The sequence below is a fragment of the Carex rostrata genome, chromosome 7, assembly GCF_964058835.1.
Source record: "Carex rostrata chromosome 7, lpCarRost1.2, whole genome shotgun sequence".
NCBI classification, from domain to species: domain Eukaryota; kingdom Viridiplantae; phylum Streptophyta; class Magnoliopsida; order Poales; family Cyperaceae; genus Carex; species Carex rostrata.
This window is the reverse complement of record NC_135924.1, coordinates 4632561-4653192: the sequence shown is the minus strand read 5'-3', so window position 1 is coordinate 4653192 and position 20632 is coordinate 4632561. Positions and strand designations below refer to the sequence as shown.

The window sequence follows — 20632 nt, the reverse complement described above, 5'->3', positions numbered from 1 at the left end:
ATAAAGGACCACCTGTCTGTGTTACTGTATCCGACTGTTCATCCATGGATCCAAAATTAAGTTATAAGATAGATATTCCGTTTAGGCCCACTGCTTTGTTATGACGCCCATCAGAAAGCCCAAAATTACAAAGATTTAAAGATTTAGGCCTTGTTCAAATGAGCCCGTTAAATTTCCTAATGGATCTGCTAATGCAACAACCTGATTAATTTTTTTTTTTTTTTTTTTCTGGAATTGGATTCATCTTTCCAGATCTATATGGCTCAGGTGAATTTTAACCAGATGCTGGATGCACTAAGCAGTGATATATGACGGTAAGGGTATCGTTAATTAATTAATTGTCTATAATTAAAAATAATCAGCCGATTAGTCAAAAAAAAATCGTAATAGTTTGATCGCCGCCAATGACTAATCGGCTAATTAATTGACTTAAACAACCGTTTTTTACAACACTGATACTAAGAAGTTGCAAAAACAATGTCAAATAATTAATACCTATTTGCATAAATCACCCATTAAATTATAGATTTTACTAATCACCATTATATATATATACTTCTTTCTATTTGATGTCCAGCTAAAATTATCTTGCTAAAATCAATGATTATTTCATTCGTTTTTTATTTTCTTATGCAACTTTATTATTAGACTCATGAACTCCTGTTGACAAAGAATAAATTAAAGAATTTTAGTTTTATAATTGCCAATATAAAATTAATAGCATCTAACTCATTTAATGCGGCCATTTTTATTAATATCCCTAAAAAAAATTGAAATTTTAAAAATGCCCCTGCTCACAATTTTTTTTTAAAAATGCCCTGACCGCCTGGGCCCAGGGCGGCCCAAAATACCCAGTGAGGCGCCACAGGGCCGGGCGGCCCATACCACAAGTGAGGCGCCACCCCCTGGGGCGCCCCATTAGGCCTGTGAGGCGCCACCCCCCCAGGCGCCCCATATGGAGTATGATTTAAGCCCGTTTTCTGCCTCTGTCACTTCCCGATTTGAGAACTTCTCTCGAGGCGAGAAGCTGAACGAATAGGTATGTTTTAATTATAATAATTAGTCATTACTTTTTAATTATAATAATTAGTCATTACTGTTGCAAATTTACTGTTGCAAGTACTGTAGCGTACTGTACATTTACTGTTGCACGCACTGTAGCGTACCGTACATTTACTGTTGCACGCACTGTAGCGTACCGTACATTTACTGTTGCACGCACTGTAGCGTACCATACATTTACTGTAGAAATTTACTGTTGCACGCACTGTATAAAAATTGTAATTTTTTTTAACTTTTTTTTATTTATTTTTCAATTAGTCATTTATTACTGTACCCATTATTATGTCATGTAATACTTGTAATTTTTTTTTTTAATGTAGTTTGTTAAAGAAGAGATGTTAGTTGCACTGTATGTCGGCGGCAAGCTAGAAAGGGATGAAGATGGCGTGCATTACACGAAAGAAGTCGCATTTGGCTTCGAGATTAATGAAAATACCACATTTGAGGAACTGAAGCAGCTAATATACGAAAAGACATCTGTAAACCCCAACAGGTATGAAATAGAATTAGCTACACGGATTGACAACTCACGTGGGGGGGTAGACCTTACTTTGTTAAGTTTCCAATAACAGATGCCAATTTGTGGAGAGTTGTGTATACTCAATTTGTAGCTTGTGGGGTCCCGGTAATGGACATATATTCGAAGAGGGTTCCCCGAACGAGGGCTGGACCTTCAAGTTCGGCTGGGGCTGGACCTTCAGGTTATGACAATTCGGGTTATGATAACCAGGGGTACCATCAGCACTCCCCTTATGACCACCAGGAGTACCACCAGCAATCCCCTTATGACAACTAGGGATATCACCAGCACTCCCCTTATGACAACCAGAGGTATCACAGCCCCGGTTATGACAACCAGGGGTACCACAACTCCCCAGAAAATACTGAAGAGTTACCACTACCACCCAGACAGACACCCATAATCCCTAGATTTATAACTATGCCAGAGTCAGGACCGGTACCCGTTAATCGAAATGATATTGATATTGATGTTGATGCTATTGATGCCGTATCAGAAAGGGAAATAGAAACGGGGGATGAATACCAAGGGGTTTGGGAAGCTGATGACTTATCAGATGGTGATGCAAATGTACCAGGGTTGTCCAGGGCAGAAAAATTCCCGATTAGAGGTTGGGGGAATAAGCATCCGGTTGCCACATTCAACGACACCACAGCTTTCGAAGAGGCAGACATTAGTTTCTTTGGTCCTCGTGTTGAATACAACAAAGAACTTGCCGCAGGGCAAGTTTATACCAACATAGACGAACTTGTAAAGAAAATAAATGAGACTCATGTTCACGGCAACTGGGAATGTATAATACACAAAAGGGACCGAACAAGGTTAGTTGTGCTTTGTACAACTCACCCGCGCTGCGAGTTCCGCCTTTTTGCAACCCCTGCGGGTTCAGGGGAAGCATGGATGATTAAGAAGTGTGAACCACCTCATACATGCAAGTCTGCGTCCACAAGGACAGACCATGCGCAGCTGACGGCATCATTAATTGCCGATGCAATTGAGGAGAACATTAAGTTAGATCCATCGATGAGCATCAAGGCGGTGGCTATGACCGTCAGACACAAATACAAATATATAATCCCAAAATACAACAGGCTGTGGAGAGGTCGTGAACTTGCGGTTTGCATAATATTCGGTAGTTGGAAGGACTCATATGGCTATCTGGCACCATTGCTCCAGGCCATGGCAAGTACAAATGTCGGCACCGTACATGAGTGATGGCATGGCCCTTTTTTTGATAAAGACGGAGTATTATAGAGGGAGCTAAACAATTCAAGGGCATAGCATGGGCTTTTGGTGCTTGTATCCAAGCTGTGCCATACATCAGACCCGTTATCAGCATTGATGCATGCTTCATGTCTGGCCGTTACGAGGGGAGGCTACTCATAGCATGCGCATATGATGCTGAGAACCAGCTGTTGCCTTTGGCGTTTGCAATTGTTCATAAAGAGGACGGCGAGAACTGGGGATTCTTTATGCAGTTTTTAAGAAGACGGGTGATTGGGGAAGGGAAGTTTTTCTGTGTGATATCAGACCAGCACAAAGGAATAAAATATGTTTTTGATCGTGAAGATTACGGTTGGTCAACACGTACTGGCCAGTGTGTGCACAGGTTGTGTATGCAACACGTTGCGGAGAACCTTTCCAAGGCAACCGGGGGCGACACGTGGGTTACTGATACATTTAGATGGAATTGCAGAAAGAAAAAGCAGAGAAGGGTGGTAGAGATGACTAGCAGTTTTGCAAAGGTACATGTATTTCAATTGTTTACATATATTATTGTACTTTAAGAAAACAATTTTTTTTTACTACAATTGTTTACTTACATATATTATTGTACTTTAAGAAATCCAAATGAGTACGTTCCTACCAGCTGTAAACCAGACGGCACTATGGCGTTTGTCAAGAGGGCTTGCAAGTACGTGATTAAATTCGGAGATGCCAGGGCGGTAACCTGTACATGCCAAGGACCCCAGCTAAGTCACATACCCTGCAGTCACGTGATGGCGGTATGCCGAGTGAGGATCACTATGTTGCTGACATGTACCGTACCGATTACCTTGCTTCCACTTGGGGTGGATCTTTCCATTCTTATCCCGATCAGCATGAGTGGCCTGCATATGTCGGTGATAGAATACTCCCTTCAGAAGGATGGATAAGAAAGGGCAGGAGGAGACACAAGCGTATTGTAATGACCATGGACGAGATGGGTGGTAGGCGACCGTCGAGAAATCGGGCTCGCCGTTCTGTTTCCAACAGGCGCAGGGCAGGTACGTAGAATTGTACAAAATTTATTTATGCTTTAATTATATTACTAACTGAATTGCATTGTTATATTCAGATGCAATAAACGAACACAACGAAAGAGAAAATGCCAGAGTTGTTGCTGAAGCAACCGGTAGAACACAACCCCCTCCTCCTGTAAGCCAATCATCTAGTAGCCAAGACTCTACAAGTAATGCCGCACCTGCCACTGGTACCAGAAGAACTAGTCGTTTGTTAGGTTTATTCAGACGTAGTGGCAGATAAACTTGCTATTTTGCTTATGTATATGTATATGTATATGTGTATATGTGTATATGTGTATATTATACATATATTATAAAAACCATAATAAAGGCCAAGTCCTTATTAGTGTTATATTTAGACTTGTGATATCCAACTGACAAATAAAATCAAAGTTCACCAAAAAAATAAAAATAAAAAATTTAAAGTTATAAAAATTTACGACATCACTTCGTAAATATATCAAATATTTTATTTTTTGGCACACTCTAAATAAGAAAACTTTTTTTTTACAAAATTATTCAAATCAAAATACTAACATCTCAAAAAAAAAAAAAATACCATGGGGCGCCCCAGGGGGTGGCGCCTCACAGGGTATTTTGGGCCGCCCTGAGCCCAAGCGGTCAGGGCATTTTTTTAAAAAAATTGTGAGCAGGGGCATTTTTAAAATTTCAATTTTTTTTAGGGATATTAATAAAAATGGCCGCATTTAATGTGATCGTTGTCATGTGAAAATGTGATAAACGTGCCTTTTACTGGCGGCTTGAAATCAACGCTCCAATTCACACGCTTCCACCAAACTCATTTAATGGATCAATTTTTTGTTCAACGCACTGTAGACTGTAGTATTAATTAATTAATTAATTAATTTGATGCTATTAATTAAGCTTAATTAGAGCAACTGCAACCTAATTAAGAACTAGAACATGGTGCGTTGATTCGCCTTTTGACCAAAGAAGCAACTTAATCTGGATATAATTATTTTCCTTATACTTTGCCTTTCTAGAAAAGAAAGAAAGAAGAGCTTTCAGCTTTTATAAACAATTTCAAGGGTCCCAGCAAAATTTGGCAACTTTTTGGGTAAAGATTTTAACAGAGGAGTTTTGACTACATGCAGCTTACTAACCACATAAAATGCGGTTTTGATTATATAGTTTATGCGCTGCATGAAGTCAAAACTACTCTGTTAAAATCTTTACCCAACTTTTTTTACATGCATGTTTGGATGGAACAGTAATTAGAAATTCGTAAATTACCAAAAGTTGTAATATATGCGAGGTCAGTTCTACAAAGCCAAATTTTTACTATTTACGGTTAAGGGGAAATAGTTTATCTTTTTATATATTTTGGAAGTGATGGACGGCGGACATCAAATATACTGTTCACTTGTAAAGAATATATATATATATATATATTTACAAAAATGGTAAGAGAGCCAATTTGAAAAAGAAAAGATTGTTGGACCTAGTTGTATTAAAGCATCTCTATTTCAGAAATTATATGTATTGTTAATTTGACATGATAATTACTAATTTAATTGCAGAGATGTACATAGCTTCTTAAATCATAAAATTTTCTTATTAATAAAAAATTATAAATTGAAGTTTAGAAGAAATTAAAACATAATTTATGAAATAGAAGATTAAAAAATTTTAAGGTTCGGAATTTCTATACAGCTGTAAATAATTTTTAGTGAATTTTTTAGATGGAGATGCTCTTATATCCCGTGTTATAAATAACAGTGTGTGCTCGTCGAACTGACATGGTACCACCAAGCGATTAATTTAGAATAATCAGTCATAATCGGAAATAATTAACTTATTAGTCAGAAAAATTTGTGACAATTTGATCGCCGCCAACGACTAATCGACCTAAACGGTTTTTTTTTGCTACACTGCTTATATCTAATCAACAGAAAACCTCTACAATAAAAAATTATAAACATCACAATTCAAATTCAAATGGAGTACAACAATAAAGTGATAATGTAACAAAATAAATTATATGCAATACACACACTAGGAGCAAAACTTTTTCAGGAAAATTACAGGTCCCCTGCCCATTAGCAAATAATAATTTTTATTATTTTCAGTTATCTCTTTGAAAAGTGCTCTCAGCTTTTTAGACAGACAGGCCTGGTGGAGAATGATTGACAGGCCCACTAACTCAATGCAATAATACTTTTCTTCCTTAAACTACCACTTTCCACTTTAATCCCTCTTTATTTAATTTATTACTGTTATTTATTTCTCTGTTTAGTAGATCCACTGAATCAACTATTGAGGATTAATTAGGAGGCACCGCCCACTTGGGAAGAATTATTTATTGTGCCTGGACCAGGACCACGACGTCGGAAAGCAATCCACAGTCAACGGTGTTCAGGGAATTTCGTTCAGATTTGTGATACTGATACGGTGATACCTCCTCTTCCTAAATTCCATAAAATTTTGGAGGAATTTCAAGTATAACCCTAAAAAAACCTTAAAATTACTACTTATTTACCCTCTAAAATTCATAGTTTCTTTTTCACCCTTCTAAATTTCATAAACACACAAATTTACTCTATTTATTGACTTTTATAATAAAGCTCACTTTCAATTTATCCTTTATTAAAATAATTAAAAATATATAACATGTTTAAGACAAATATTTAGTCTTCTAACTGGTCTGTTGTGAGAACAAATGATTAATGTTCTTGTGATGCACACAAATATATATGCGTAAATGTCATTGTGTCTATGTCACAAGTACAGAAATGAATTGTATCCTTGAAAACTTATCAATTAGAAGACATAACATTTTTCTTACATGTCCTTCGTATTTTTTTTATAAAGGATAAAAAGGATACTTTATAAATTTAAAAATAAGTTTTAATAGAAAAGTCAATAAATTAGATAAATTTGTAAGTTTTTGAAATTTAGAAGGGTAAATACGATATTATGGATTTTATAGGGGAAATATGTAATTCTAATATTTTTTAGAGGTATACATAAAATTCCCCCTAATGCATGTTAGAATTTAAAAGGATAGAGAATTATTTGAGAGAATCTTGATTAGTATTTTTTTAAGTGCAGTACAGTGTGTATTTATAGGTTACAGTTACATGATTTAAATTAGTCGTTAAGAACATTTTTATAATATTATCTTTCAAATCATTTATTAAGTATCTAATCCAATTGATTACTATTAATACAAAAAAACAAATATTATAAAAAAGGTAAAATTTTCAAATTTAAATCGTTGTTACATGTTAATTTTTTTTATCTTTCTAGTTGTCCCAACATTCTTTACCTTCAACAATGCAGCTCTGATTGACCTTATTAAAATAGAATAATTTCATAAAGTTTATTTGCAAATAAATATTTATTGATTGAAAAAAAAAACTATCCAATGGAAGATTTATTGCTAAAAATTTCGTAAGCTCATAGTTATATTCAATTTATTATTATTATTATTATTATTATTATTATTATTATTATTATTATTATTATCATTTAGTATTAAACTGTAAAAATATTGTTAGTTCAAAATTTAGAATTCATAAGTGAGTTGATTGGTCCGATTTTTTTATTTATATCCAAAATAAAATATAAATTTAAAAAACTAACCAACTAGCTAATGAAATTGCAAAACTACCCAAACCGGTTAACCATTAACCGGACTCAAATCAAATTTCCGGTTATTGGTTTCCCGGATCCATTGAAATAGTCCGGTTAACCATTAACCGGAAATTTGATTTGAGTCCGGTTAATAGTTAACCGGTTTGGGTAGTTTTGCAATTTCATTAGCTAGTTGGTTAGTTTTTTAAATTTATATTTTATTTTGGATATAAATAAAAAAATCGGTGATTGGTTTATAAAACTACCACCGATTTTTTTATTTATATCCAAATTTTTTTTAAAAATAACCAGTTTGGCACTGGATTTTGAAAAGTACCCAAACCGCAAATTTTATTTTGCGGTTTCAAGGCCTAAATCCGCAAAAAAATGCAGTTTTACAATTCCAAAACCACATTTTTTTTTATAAAAAAAAACAAAAACCGCAAATTTTTTTTGCGGTTTTAAAAATTCAAAAACAACGGTTCTAAAGAAAAAAAAAACAAACACCACAAAAAAATTTTGCAGATTCAATTTTTTTTATTTGAATAGAAATATTTATAATTTATTTATTTTTTCTATTAAAATATTAGAAATATTTAATATATTTCTTTGAAAAATAGATGAAATATTATATATTTTGATTTATTAGAAAGACTGCTACAAATAACCCGGATCAATATTTTTCATGCCGGATTTTTTGCGGTTGTAAGAAAAATTAATATATTTCTTTATGAGTTATTGGAAAAAAATAAAAATGCTTGGAGTCTTGAGTTATTGATCCCGGTTTAAAAGACACTTCTAGGTAATACATAAAATATTGTGATCCTTCTAGAACATTTAATTTATAAAAAGTTGTATCTATTTTCTTTTTAATAACAATCATTAAATAACTTAAATTATTTTTTTCAAAAATAGAAACAACTTTTTATAAATTAAATACAATATTTTATGTATTTACTTAGAAGTGACTTTTGAACTGAGATCAATAATTGAGAATCTAAGCATTTTGATTTATTTTCCAATAATACATAAAGACTATATTAATTTTTCTTACAACCACAAAAAATATGGTATTTTGCGGTTTGGGTACTTTTCGAAATCCAGTGCCAAACTGGTTATCTAAAAAAAAATGGATATAAATAAAAAAATCGGAGCTACCAAAAAAGAAAAGAAATAGAGCAATAGGGAAGGTGAAAAAAGAAAGAAAAAAAAAAAGAAGGGAAAGAGAGTGTGTGATATAGTTTCCACCTCTATAAATAAATTTCTTACTTAATTACTTGATTTAGTGTGAACTTTTATTTTTCTTGCCAAATGTATTTTTCTTGTTTTTATACTTCTAGTAAATGACATATGTTTGAATGTAATTTTTTTTTTTGCATTTGAGTTTGGAAGTTTGTTTCGATTATATGTGGATTTGCTATAATTTTTTCACCTTTTTCATAATTATTTTCTTCTTGTTTTTTTGCATATTTTATATTTGTTAACTTTTATGATTAGCGGGCAGTGCTCAAAGACTAGGAATAGTTTTTAGAATAATTATTTTAGTACCCGCGCTACAGTATCCGTACTTAGAAAAATAATATATTATGGTCCTCACTATATAATAGGAGTCTGACTAGTATAACATCAGTGTCATTTCAATCTATATAACACTAACTCTAAAACCTATCGAATCAACTTCAAATGGTGAATCCAAACGGTTCAAACCGATCTACTTCATTAGTTGTGCGTTACATGCAAAATTTATAATTTTATGAATTTATTTAGTATCAAGTCAAGCGGTCAAATGTATGAGTTTTTAAGTTAATTTTAATGCATTCATTTTTCAATAATTTTACCACTTGATTTGATACTAAAATAACTCGAAAATATTAAAAAAAAAATGCATGTAGATGCATCACTCATAAAGTAAATCGGTTTGAACGGTTTGAATTAGTCGTTTAAAGTCTATTTAATCAATTTTGAAGTTAGTTTCATATAACACCAATGTCATACTAGCCGGACTCATTATGAGTATAGTCTCAGCTAATTATTATTCTAAAATCCCAGCAGCATCATTTCTCTATGGTCCCCACTAATTATATACTTTTCCTTTTACAATCCCCGCACTCGTTCTCGTGTCAATCTTTCTCTAACAAAAATAGTTGACTTAATATGAATAAATACTTCAATGCATAGATATAAATACTTTCAGTACTTAGATGTTAATACTGTCAGTGTCATAAGTAAAAAATACTTAGATATGTATATATACCTTCATAGTTATAAATAATTAGAAGATAAGATATTAACACTTAAAAAAATATTAATACTTTGACGTGTGACTTGTTATGATTATCCCTTTTCGAGTTTCCCAACCATCCCCGCGTCAGCCTTCCTCTAACAAAAATAGTTGACCTCATACGTATAAATACTTCAATGTATAAATATAAATACTTTCAATACTTAGATATTAATACTTTCAGTGTCATATGTACAAAATACTTGTACGGCAAGGTATAAATACTTGCGCGATGACGAGTTTGAAAGTACGTCATCATGGATCTCATTTGAAAAAAAAATTATGTAGGTATTAATAATATGGAAAAAAAATTAAAATTCTGGAGATTTTGCAGTCCTTCTAGGAAGTTATCTTTTTACATTTAATTTTTGGTGGTCCCCCCTGTACAGTGCGGGTACAGTGCTGCAGGTACTATTATTTTCGCGCTACAATACCCACACAATAAATAATTGTTCACCTCATAGCTATAAATATTTCCGTGCCTAGATATTAATACTTTAGGAAAAAAAATTTGAATTGTAGAGTTTTTGCGATTCTCACAAAAAAATATTTTTTCACATTAATTTTCGGTGGTCCCTCCTGCGGGCACAGTGTGGGTACTGTAGCGTGAATACTGTTATCAGTAAGTGTGATTAAATGTTCCTTATTCTTTTTATTCCATTATTTCTCCTTGTTTGAAAATAATAAGTATGAAAAATTATAATTCAAACAAATTGAAATATGATAATTTTTTATATCTAAGAAAATAACAGAAATCGCCTCCATCAACATCATTTAAAGCAAAATCTCTTAATAAATTTAACATAAAATTTGCTTTAGTAAGATATGAAATTGACAATATACAATACACAATTATTTTACATACAAATTCAATATTAAATTAACAATCTTAACTCGCTAAATTTCATAAACTCATAAATTGACTCAATTTATTGATTTTTTTGTTAAAGCATTTTAAATTTATAAAGGGCCATTTTGTCATTATTAAAATAATGAAGAATACATAGAATATTTAAGAGAAATATTTAGCCTTCAAGTAAAAAAAAAAATATTTGTCCTTAAAAAAATATCAATTAGAAGGATAAATATGATATTATGAATTCTCGAGAGGTATAAGAAATTTTGAAGTTTTTGAGGGCTATATATGAAAATTCCTACTTCCTAGTATAATCTTCTCTTTCGCACAACGTGTCTGTTTTGCTTGCGTACGTATCAACGTCACTAAAAATGACAATGGACGTGTCCTTTCGCCTTCACTGGACAGCAGTACAGCACGGACTGGACATGAGATCAGAAATCAGCTCACAGCCTCAATAAAATAATTCATAAAAATTTTGGGACCCACTTTTCATCCTTTTAAGAATCTTTTTAATGCGGTGCACCTGGATCAACCAACATTGTCCTTACCTAGTCGTCTTGTCGAACAACCAGTCAATCCTCTGAAGTAACTCAAATTTTGAGTTTATATCGTAACCGTTCGATTAGAATCCGGCCCAAGGTGGTATGTACTGGAATCCTTTAATATTCGTGCCAAAACAGATCTGACGGTTTGAATATAAACTCAAAATTTGAGTTACTTTAGACGATCGAATTCCGACGAGTGTGGCTTACGCAGTCACGCCTTTCTCCCCAGAATTCGTTCACCTAAGGTAACATAATATTTCTGTTCGGATTCAGACCGTTCAATCTGAATCTACACGAATATTGAAGGGCCCGTGCATTTCATCTCGGTCCAGATTGGTCCGAGTTCCGATCGGACGGTCAAAATATAAACAGAAATATTCTGTTACCTCAGAGGATATGGATTCTTTCTCCCCACGAGCCCTCAGTGAACGCGCTCGAGCTCGCAACTGAAAAAACGAAAGAAAAGCTCCACTAAATTAAATAAAGTGCTTTCCCATTTACGGAACCCATCCACGTCTGACCTGACACCTCAGAGCTCATCCACACCCCTCGAAAAATAAAAAATTTAAAATAAACCCCAAAAATGAAAGAAAATAAAATATACTAGTCAGGCAAAGAAGAACAAACCTAGACGAAAGCTTTTGGCTTTCTAGGGTTTTTTTTTTTTTTTTTTTCCTTCCACCAAACCCTAGATCCATCTCTCCTTTGCATCAATGGAACCTCCGATCGAACCTCCGGTACCACCTCCACCCCCAGAGACCGTATCAGCTACTGTACCTGTACCTGTAACTGAGTCGACCATTTCACAGCTCGCAGTGGACAATTCGCAGTTTCTTGGATCGATCATGGAGGAGAGTGACAAGTTGGATACCACTTTAGTTGGGGTCGGCGTAGGTGACGCGGCAGTTGCTGAGGTGACTGAACCGGTGAAAAAGCGGCGAGGGAGACCGCCTAAGAATGGAGGCGCGCCTAAGAGTGGCGCTGCTGCATCTAAGAGCGCCGTGGAAGCTAAGATGGGTTCTTCAAGGAAGAGAAAGAGAGACGAGGAGGAGGAGGAGGTGGTTTGCTTTATATGTTTTGACGGGGGTAATTTGGTAGTTTGTGATAAGAGGTACATGATTGATTCTGCCACTGTTTACACTTTTAGGGTTTGAATATTAGTGAAGAGAGAAGTGATAATGGAATTGAAATCAGAAATGAACTATATAGATTCTATGTTCTGTGTGTTCTTCCCTTAATTCCATTGCAAAGAGGAGGCATCACTGCCTTTTCTTAGTTTATTGCAACTTTTTCTAGCTGAAGGGAATTACTTTTCTCTGGTGTAGGGGTTGTCCAAAGGTATACCATCCTTCTTGCATTCATCGGGACGAGGCATTTTTCAAAACAAGGGGCAAGTGGAACTGTGGTAAGTTTTTTATTGTCTATTTTTTGTACATTTAATCTGTTCAACAATTTTGGGGTTGATCACTTTGAAGAGAAATCATATTTGTATATTGCAGCCAACTCGCACATGCCGTGCCTGTTATTACAAAAGCTGTAACAATCTAGAGCTTTATAACACTCATGTTTTGTCACTTTATTGGTGCAATGTGAAAAGTTTGAGTGGGTAGTTATTTGGCTACCGATCTCATGCGAGAGCAGTAGATTTAACTGAAAGCAAGGGTATTTTGGTAACAAAAATGAACGAAATGTGCTTCTAGATGAATAAGCAAGGGAGTTTTAGAATGCTGAGAAAACACTAAATGCTTGAAACTTTGGTAAGCTGCTAAAAGATTGTAGCTCTGCACACAAACACTATCTATTTATGTCTGTGAATAAAATTATATCTAGATTGTTACTCCATTGGTTTTTAAGACAGCATTTTAATGTTGAAAACGTACATCTTGTACCTAATAAAGTAATTTTTTTTCTCATGCCAGGTTGGCATATTTGTAGCATGTGCCAAAAGAATTCACAATTTATGTGCTACACATGCACATACTCGTCATGCAGAAGATGCCTTAAAGGTGCCAAGTTTTTCCGTGTCAGAGGGAGCAAGGGGTTCTGTGACACATGCTTTGGCACTATTGTTTTGATAGAGGATACTAACATAGAGAAGAAGGTGGTACTTATTTATTTTTCTTTTTTTGTGTACATAATAAGGAAACTATTTTTGTCAAAACCTAAATTAAGATGCCTATCTGTCTACTTAATTTATTGCGCAGGTTGCAGTGGATTTTGATGACAAGAATAGCTGGGAGTACTTGTTCAAGCTTTACTGGGTTGAGCTTAAAGACAGCTTGTCTCTAACGATAGAAGAGCTCAAAATTGCCAAGGAGCGGTGGGACCCGAATGTCGTTTCGACCTCCAAAACTGATTCTACTGACGACTCATATGATGCCAATAGTGATTTGGACGCTAGTTCTGATGGTTCATCGGTGCGGCATAAGAAGGGCAACAGGGGAAAGAAACGGGGTCGAAAGAGCACTAAAAGCTCTGCACCGGGCAATGGAAGGCCTGCCCAAAAGGCTCAAAAAACCCAGAAAGCCCAGAGAGCGCAGGATCTGACACCTTCCAAGGAAATAGAAATAAAAGTGATGCCATTTCCTGATGGCACTGAGTGGGCAACTCCCGACATGCTAGATTTTGTTGGGCACATGAGAGATGGAAACAGGTCATATGTGTCCCAATACGACGTGCAAGCTCTTGTTCTTGATTATATAAAAAAGAATAATCTGCGGGACCCTCGCAAGAAGAGCCAGATCATCTGTGACCCCAGGCTCCTGCGCCTTTTTGGCAAACCACGTGTTGCCCATTTTGAGATGCTGAAACTGATAGAGTTGCATTTTCTTGTGAAAGAGACCTCACAAGCTATTACGAATGGTGGAAACAACCTCAATTTGGGTCAGGTAGAGAATGGTGAATCCGGTGTTGTGATGCCAAAATCAGTGTCAGGCCGGAGGAGGAAGAAGCCAAAAATTCCAGAGAATTCCATAAATGTCAATATTGGGGACTATGCAGCAATTGACATGCATAACATTGGTTTGGTTTACTTGCGTCGTGGCTTAATGGAGGAGTTGCTTGATGATGTTGAGAAATTCAAGGAGAATGTTGTGGGTGCGTTTGTGCGGATACGTATCCCTGGTGTGGTTCAGAAACAAGACATGTATCGACTTGTTAAAGTTGTTGGTAAGATCTATGTGACCTGAACCCACAAAATGACTAAATTAAGAGAATTCATCTTCTTTCGGGATATTACTTTGCGAACCTGACATGTTGCCTATTTACGTCTTTTATGCTAGATATTTATTTACTTGAGCCCAAAATGTTTGGAATTTTTTTTTTTTTGTGAAGGGACAAGCAAAGCTGGAGAGAAGTATAAAGTTGGGAAGAAGATGACAGACCTTATGTTAGAGATATTCAATTTAGACAAGAAAGAGATCATCACTGCTGATGCTATCTCGAACCAGGAATTTAGTGAGGTTGGAATTTTAATTTCCTTCCAAGTAAGATATATATATATAGAGGTTGGCTAATATCAAATCGATTGTTCCTGAGGTCCCATGCAACTAAGTCGTTTTCCAATTTTCAAAGTCCAAAAAGTCGATCCAAACCATTAGATATGATCTCTATATTAAAAGTGCTTGGAGACCAAATTTTACATTTTTTTGAATTTTTTTTACTATTTATTAAGCCACTTTGAAAATCGCTGATTCAATGGTGGCTTTAACCAAATAGTAAAACCAGACTGGACCATTGGATCAGCGATTTTCAATGTGGCTTGAGAAATAGTAAAAAAATTCAAAAAAATGTAAAATTTGGTCTCCAAGCACATTTTAATATAGAGATCACATCTAACGGTTTGGATCGACTTTTTGAACTTTGAAAATTGAAAAACGACTTAGTTGCACGGTTCCTCATGAACAATCAATTTGATATTAACCTCTCTCTATATATATATATATCCTTGCTGCTATTTTTTATCGGGTTCCATTGAGAGGAACTGTTGTCATATTAAATGAACTATTAACATTTTACGAAAATTTTGTCATTATAAATTTATTACAAGATTAGAAATGACGCCTGTCAAATTAATAGGAGCTGCTGAGAACATCACTACGAAAGTGAACTGCATGCATGCATTCTGGAAACATGCAACTGTGTATAATTTCCTTCCAAGTGATATTTCATGTTAATTTTATCTGTTTCATTGACGGCGAAGAGCTGTTTCTGTCAAATTAATGAAGTTTAGGATAGTTACGGCATTGTAAGTATTATTAAGATAAGAAATAATGCTGATAAATTAATAGCAGCTGTTAGAACATCACTATCAAAGCAAAATTGCTGCACGCATTCTGGACACATGCAACTTTGTAGGCAATATTTGTGCTTGCTAAATTTGCATAATCCAAGTTTTGGAACCTCCCGTGTTGCTCTCTGTTTTCTACTAATACTTGCTTGCCCTTGATGTTCCTAGGAGGAATGCAAGAGGTTAAGACAGAGCGTCATATGCGGCCTTATGGCTCCATTAAAAGTGGTACTATTTCTTGTTATTTTTTCCCCGGCTATCCTACTGTTGGTTCATATTGTTTAGTTTCTTTCCTAATGCTGAGTATCCAATTTTAGGGAGAAGTACAGGAAAAAGCAAGGAGCTTAAAATTTTTGAGAATTAACGAGGTATGTTTTATCTTTATGATAATATTAGTGAAAAAAAATCTTGGTTCATTTCAGAGAGGTTTAGATTAGCTGGCCTGCTACGGTCTCCTTTAGTATTTTTGGTTGCTTGTTTTACTGTGTTTGGTGTATTGTATGAGTCATCAGGTAGTATAGTTATTTTTATAGGTTTTCCCTAGCTGTTGAGATGGTGATTCTACTTTGAATGCTGTTGAGATGCTTTGGGTTTGGAATTCGATTAATTGATTTTACTGTCCATATTAGTGTTCTTGGTATAGGTTTTTTTAGTTGTTTACATTAGCTTTCAGGGCTAGCTGGCCTGTTGCTTTGACTGGCTGATCAGAACAATCTAAATTACCAGTAAAATATATAATTTGGGTTAAGACACACCCTAGTACCTGGAGTAGAACTAGGGTGTTCTTAAGTCACCAAGCCCTTTGGTGAGCTTAGCCCCAAAACCTAACGGATTGACTTCAAACGACAAATTCAAACTGTTGAAACCGATCTACTTTACAAGTGATGTTTACATACAAAATATTTTTAATTAATTTATTATTAAGTCAAGTAGTCAAAATATGATGAAAAATGAATGTATCAAAATTAATTCATAAACCCTCCCCCCCCCCTTTTTTTTTTTACCATTTGACTTTATACTAAATTAATTCGAAAATTTATAAATGTTGCATGTAAACAGTTTAGATTCGTCATTTGAAGTCAATCCTATAGTGTTGGGGTTAAGCTTACCAAGCTTGGTGAGCTTATGAACACCATCCAACTTTCCTTTGTCCTTCCAAAAAGCAACAGACATACGAAACCCTAGTATTTTGGTATATTGCAACTATAATTCTGGATCTGGATGTTGCCATGCTGGTATTGGTTCTGTGCTGACCAGCAGGGTGTATTGTGTCTTGCATAAGCACTGGACTAAATGTAGGCATGGTTGAAAACTTGAAACAATCAATTATGGCGCCATTCTTTGATATAATATAAGTAGGGGTTGAAGTACCAAGGTTTACTCAATTTACATAAAGCAATCCTCAATAAGAAATAAAATAAATTATTTCTAAAGTAGTCTTTCGATAATCGTTTTGCCCATTTTAGAGGTTTTGTCATTTAAGTTAATATCTAACATTTCCTTTTTTTTATTTCTGCTAGCTGATAGAGATTGAGAAGCGGCGATTAAGCCACCTGCGGGACCGTGCCAGTGAAACTGGCCGCAGAAAAGAATATCCTCTTTTATTGCCATTTTATTTTATTCCCAATTTATATGTATATATATTTTCTAATCTGTTTTATCAATCATTGATGTATTGATAAATTTGTGGCCCTTAACCAAAATATACGCTCAGGGAGTGTGTTGAAAAACTTCAGGCATTAAACACTCCTGAGGAAAAAGAACGTCGATTGAATGAAGTCCCCATTGTGCACAGTGACCCACAGATGGACCCCGCCTATAAATCTGGAGATGTACCAACTGCCGAGATGCACAAGCCTGGTAAACATCTGTAATTTTTCACTTTTTCCCTTGTTATCTATCTATATTATTTTTCTAACCAATGCTCCATAAAAATATACATGAACAGACGGGGGAAGAAACAAGGTTGGTTCTAGAAGAAGGGGACGGGAGGCAAAGGATTCCTCTGGGTCAACAAGTGCCAAGCAATCTAAAAATAACGGTGAAATAGGTACAGGTTCAAATTCTGGACCACAATTCGGTGTACCACCTGAAGCTGCAGCATCATCGGAAGCTGTGGGTGGTGAAAAGGTGTGGCATTATAGGGACCCCACGGGAAACATTCAGGGCCCGTTTTCTTTACAACAGTTAGGCAAGTGGTCAAGTTACTTCCCTCCTGCACTGAAGGTTTGGTTAATGATAGATAGTGAAGAAAACTCTTTACTATTAACAGACATTCTACCGAAAAACCTCAAGGTCTCGGCTGAAACTGATCCAACCAACCCTGTAACAGTACCTGGTGGTAGTAGTGCAAATGCAAGCAATGCAGGGTCTTCAACTGCAAATAGTGCCAAATTGTCGAGCAATAACCAAGCACAGGCCCAAGTCTGTACCTCTTCGGGTGGTGCAAATGTTCATGATTCTAGTAAGGCGGCTCAAACAAGCAATATCTCCAATAGTATAAAGGAATATGGAAGTATATGGAGCCCAACAAAGTCTAATTTGGGCAGTTCAAGCCAACAGTCCCGAAACAATTTGAAAGACAAACCAGTGGTCCCATCTGTCAGTGTTCCCGCTCCCAGCTCTGTTACAACCCATGGTTCTCAAAATAGTAGTGCACCAGCTTCCTCTGCTGGAAAGACTGAGTTAAAAAGCAGCCCTAGTCCCTCTACCGCATCTGTACCAGCACCAGAATCAGGTCCCAATACCAATAAAGTAGAAGAAACAGTGAAACCAAAGGTAGATGAAAAACAAATTGATCAGGTTGTCGCTTCCTTGAACAATGCTGATTCAATTGCTCCCAGCACCGCTCCAACCTCCACTCCCACTCCTCCTGCTGCCAATCCCATTTCAACACCCACATCCACACTCACACCCACACACACTCCCACGCCCACCTCCACCTCCACCTCCACAGCCCCGGTCACAGCCACAATCACAGCTGCAACCACAACCACGACCCCAACTTTGGTAGATAATGATAGCCCAGAAAAGGAGAAAAACCAACAGTCGGAGAATGAGTACCCCAGCCCTACCCCACCAAACTCTGACAGCCCGGTGGCTGAACCTGATGATGCACCTGATGAGTCTTGGCCAGAAGTGCAAGTGCACGAGAGTACTGGTGTTGAGACCTGGGTACCTGATCCTACCACAACCTCCCTCGATACAGGCACATCCTACCCATCAGACTGTCTCTCTCCTGCTGACATCCTACTTTCTCTCTCTAGAGTAGCTGATGAAGATCTAGAAGATGGTGATTTCATAGCACGCATGGAAGCTGTAAAAAAGAAATCCCGATTAAGTGATAGAGAAGAGAGGCCCATGGTTGAGCATGGGGTACTTGATTTGAGTGTTACGCCTGTTGATGGAGTCGCTTTACAGGAAAGAGCAGACTGTTCCCTGGAAAGAAAATCAGCTCTAGCAGTTCAGAAAGAAACAAAGCCAACCACCACTGGAGGGGAAGTGCTGTTTCTACAAACTGATCCGATGCGAACCAACAGCTGGGACAAATTGGGGGACCCAATTGGGGTAGATTGGTCACTCCCATCTCCTACCCCACTTGCCACCAAAACTTCCGGACTGGGCGTTGATGTCATCTCCACATCAGGTACCATTAGAATCTATTAAAAATGCCTTTTTTCATATTTGGTATGTCATCATACCCTAAAAAAATCTCTTATAATATGTTGTGGTACAGTTCAAGCTTTACCACAAATGTTGTATTGAACTTCGGTATGGTACTCTATTATTTACTCATATGACGGGTCAATAGCATTCCACATGCATAATGCATTAAACTGTGCTAATCTTGAGATCTATACAGGGTCTCATACTACACACAAGTGTCTATGTATATGTTAAACATGCATCTAAATTCTACACTTTTTGTCAGGTCATGTAGCTGAATCTATATTCATGTCAGGTGCTCACCAAAGAGCAGTTGCCACAAACCCTGAGTCAAGTGTAGTACTGGAGAGAACAACCTACATGGACTTAAACACAACATTACAGGGAAGCTTAGGCACCGGTGATATGGCCCCATCGTCAGTCAATGCTGGGGTTCCTTGGAGTAATGCTACACTCAAAGGAGGCATTGACACTACTGCTGCAAGTACTGGCATTTCCTGGAATGTGGGTCCTGTTGACACAAGTCAGGCCACATCAGCTTTGCCTAGTACTGGTATCACTAGGAGCAGCATAACAATGCATGGGAGTATGAGTCCTAAATCAACTCAGGCAAACACTGGAGTCACATGGAGCACACTCTCAGGCTCAGTCACTAGTCCATCTTCATCCCAGTCTAAACCGAAACCATACAATAGTTGGGCAGAGGCCTTTCATGCCAACTCAAATAACATCGGATGGGCAGCGAACATCAGGTCAGGCTGGGTCCCACCTGCACCTGCACCTGCACCAACACCAGTTACACCAGCACCGCATGCTCATGCTCATCCGAATCCAAATTCAACTACCATACCTGAAGCACGAAAGGAGGTGGCTACTGATCCAAATGCTAGTTGGGGCACAACACTTGCTCTCGGGAATACAACACAGTCAAACTGGGAAACTGGTGGTGGTGTTGACTGGGCTAGTCAATGGAACAGGTCTAACTGGCATGGAGGTGGGTCCCAATCAAGGCCACAACTGCAGCCTTCTAGAGGCCAGGGGTATCAGAGGGTAATATGTAAATTCTATGAGAGTGGGCATTGTAAGAAGGGTGCCAGCTGTAATTACATGCATCCATGAGATTTTAGTTTTACCAGTGGGAGAAGTTGTGGTGATTTTTTGTTTTCCCCACTTGGTGAAAACCCCCCATTTTGCCTCTCTTGTATAGAACAATGTATATTATCAGCCTGGTGGGACTAACATCTGGTTTTCTTGGAAATTAGGTTTGTGTAGGATGCAGGTGCTAAATCCTTGTATTAATTTGGTAGCTATGGCAATTGTAGGATATGAGCATTCAATTTAGTAATTTAGTAGTGGCATCTCTCTTTTTTTTTTTGTTCATCTTTTAGGAATAGTTAATCTTTTTGCTGGGTAGATATGTTGCAACATGTACTTTAGAAAATAGTATTATTGTACATGCGGTGGAGAAATCAGATCCAGTGTAACAATGAGATCTGAGTCGTCCATTTCAATTTTGCATGAATCTCAAA

General features: G+C 36.5%; 1 protein-coding gene across 2 annotated transcripts; it reads left to right on the top strand.

Annotated features, from left to right (window-relative positions):
• The first annotated feature begins 11626 nt into the window (after positions 1-11626).
• Positions 11627-20468, top strand: LOC144556491 (uncharacterized). Of its 2 annotated transcripts, none has more exons than XM_078304855.1 (11): positions 11627-12260; positions 12475-12554; positions 13069-13250; positions 13354-14317; positions 14483-14610; positions 15606-15665; positions 15755-15805; positions 16958-17028; positions 17146-17297; positions 17386-19083; positions 19378-20468. In XM_078304855.1, exons 1-11 carry the CDS (start codon positions 11863-11865, stop codon positions 20220-20222), a joined length of 4629 nt encoding a protein of 1542 aa, XP_078160981.1. In that variant the 5' UTR covers positions 11627-11862; the 3' UTR covers positions 20223-20468. The 2 variants fall into 2 exon arrangements, with proteins under 2 accessions (XP_078160981.1, XP_078160980.1); XM_078304854.1 differs by having other exon boundaries at positions 19369-20468.
• Positions 20469-20632: the final 164 nt, after the last annotated feature.

Bases quoted from the DNA above. Each gene is read 5' to 3' on its own strand.
- LOC144556491 (XM_078304854.1), top strand. From the start codon at position 11,863: ATGGAACCTCCGATCGAACCTCCGGTACCACCTCCACCCCCAGAGACC. The intron at 14,611-15,605 runs GTTGGAATTTTA...TGATGTTCCTAG, and splicing joins CGAACCAGGAATTTAGTGAG to GAGGAATGCAAGAGGTTAAG. The intron at 19,084-19,368 runs GTACCATTAGAA...ACTTTTTGTCAG, and splicing joins TGATGTCATCTCCACATCAG to GTCATGTAGCTGAATCTATA.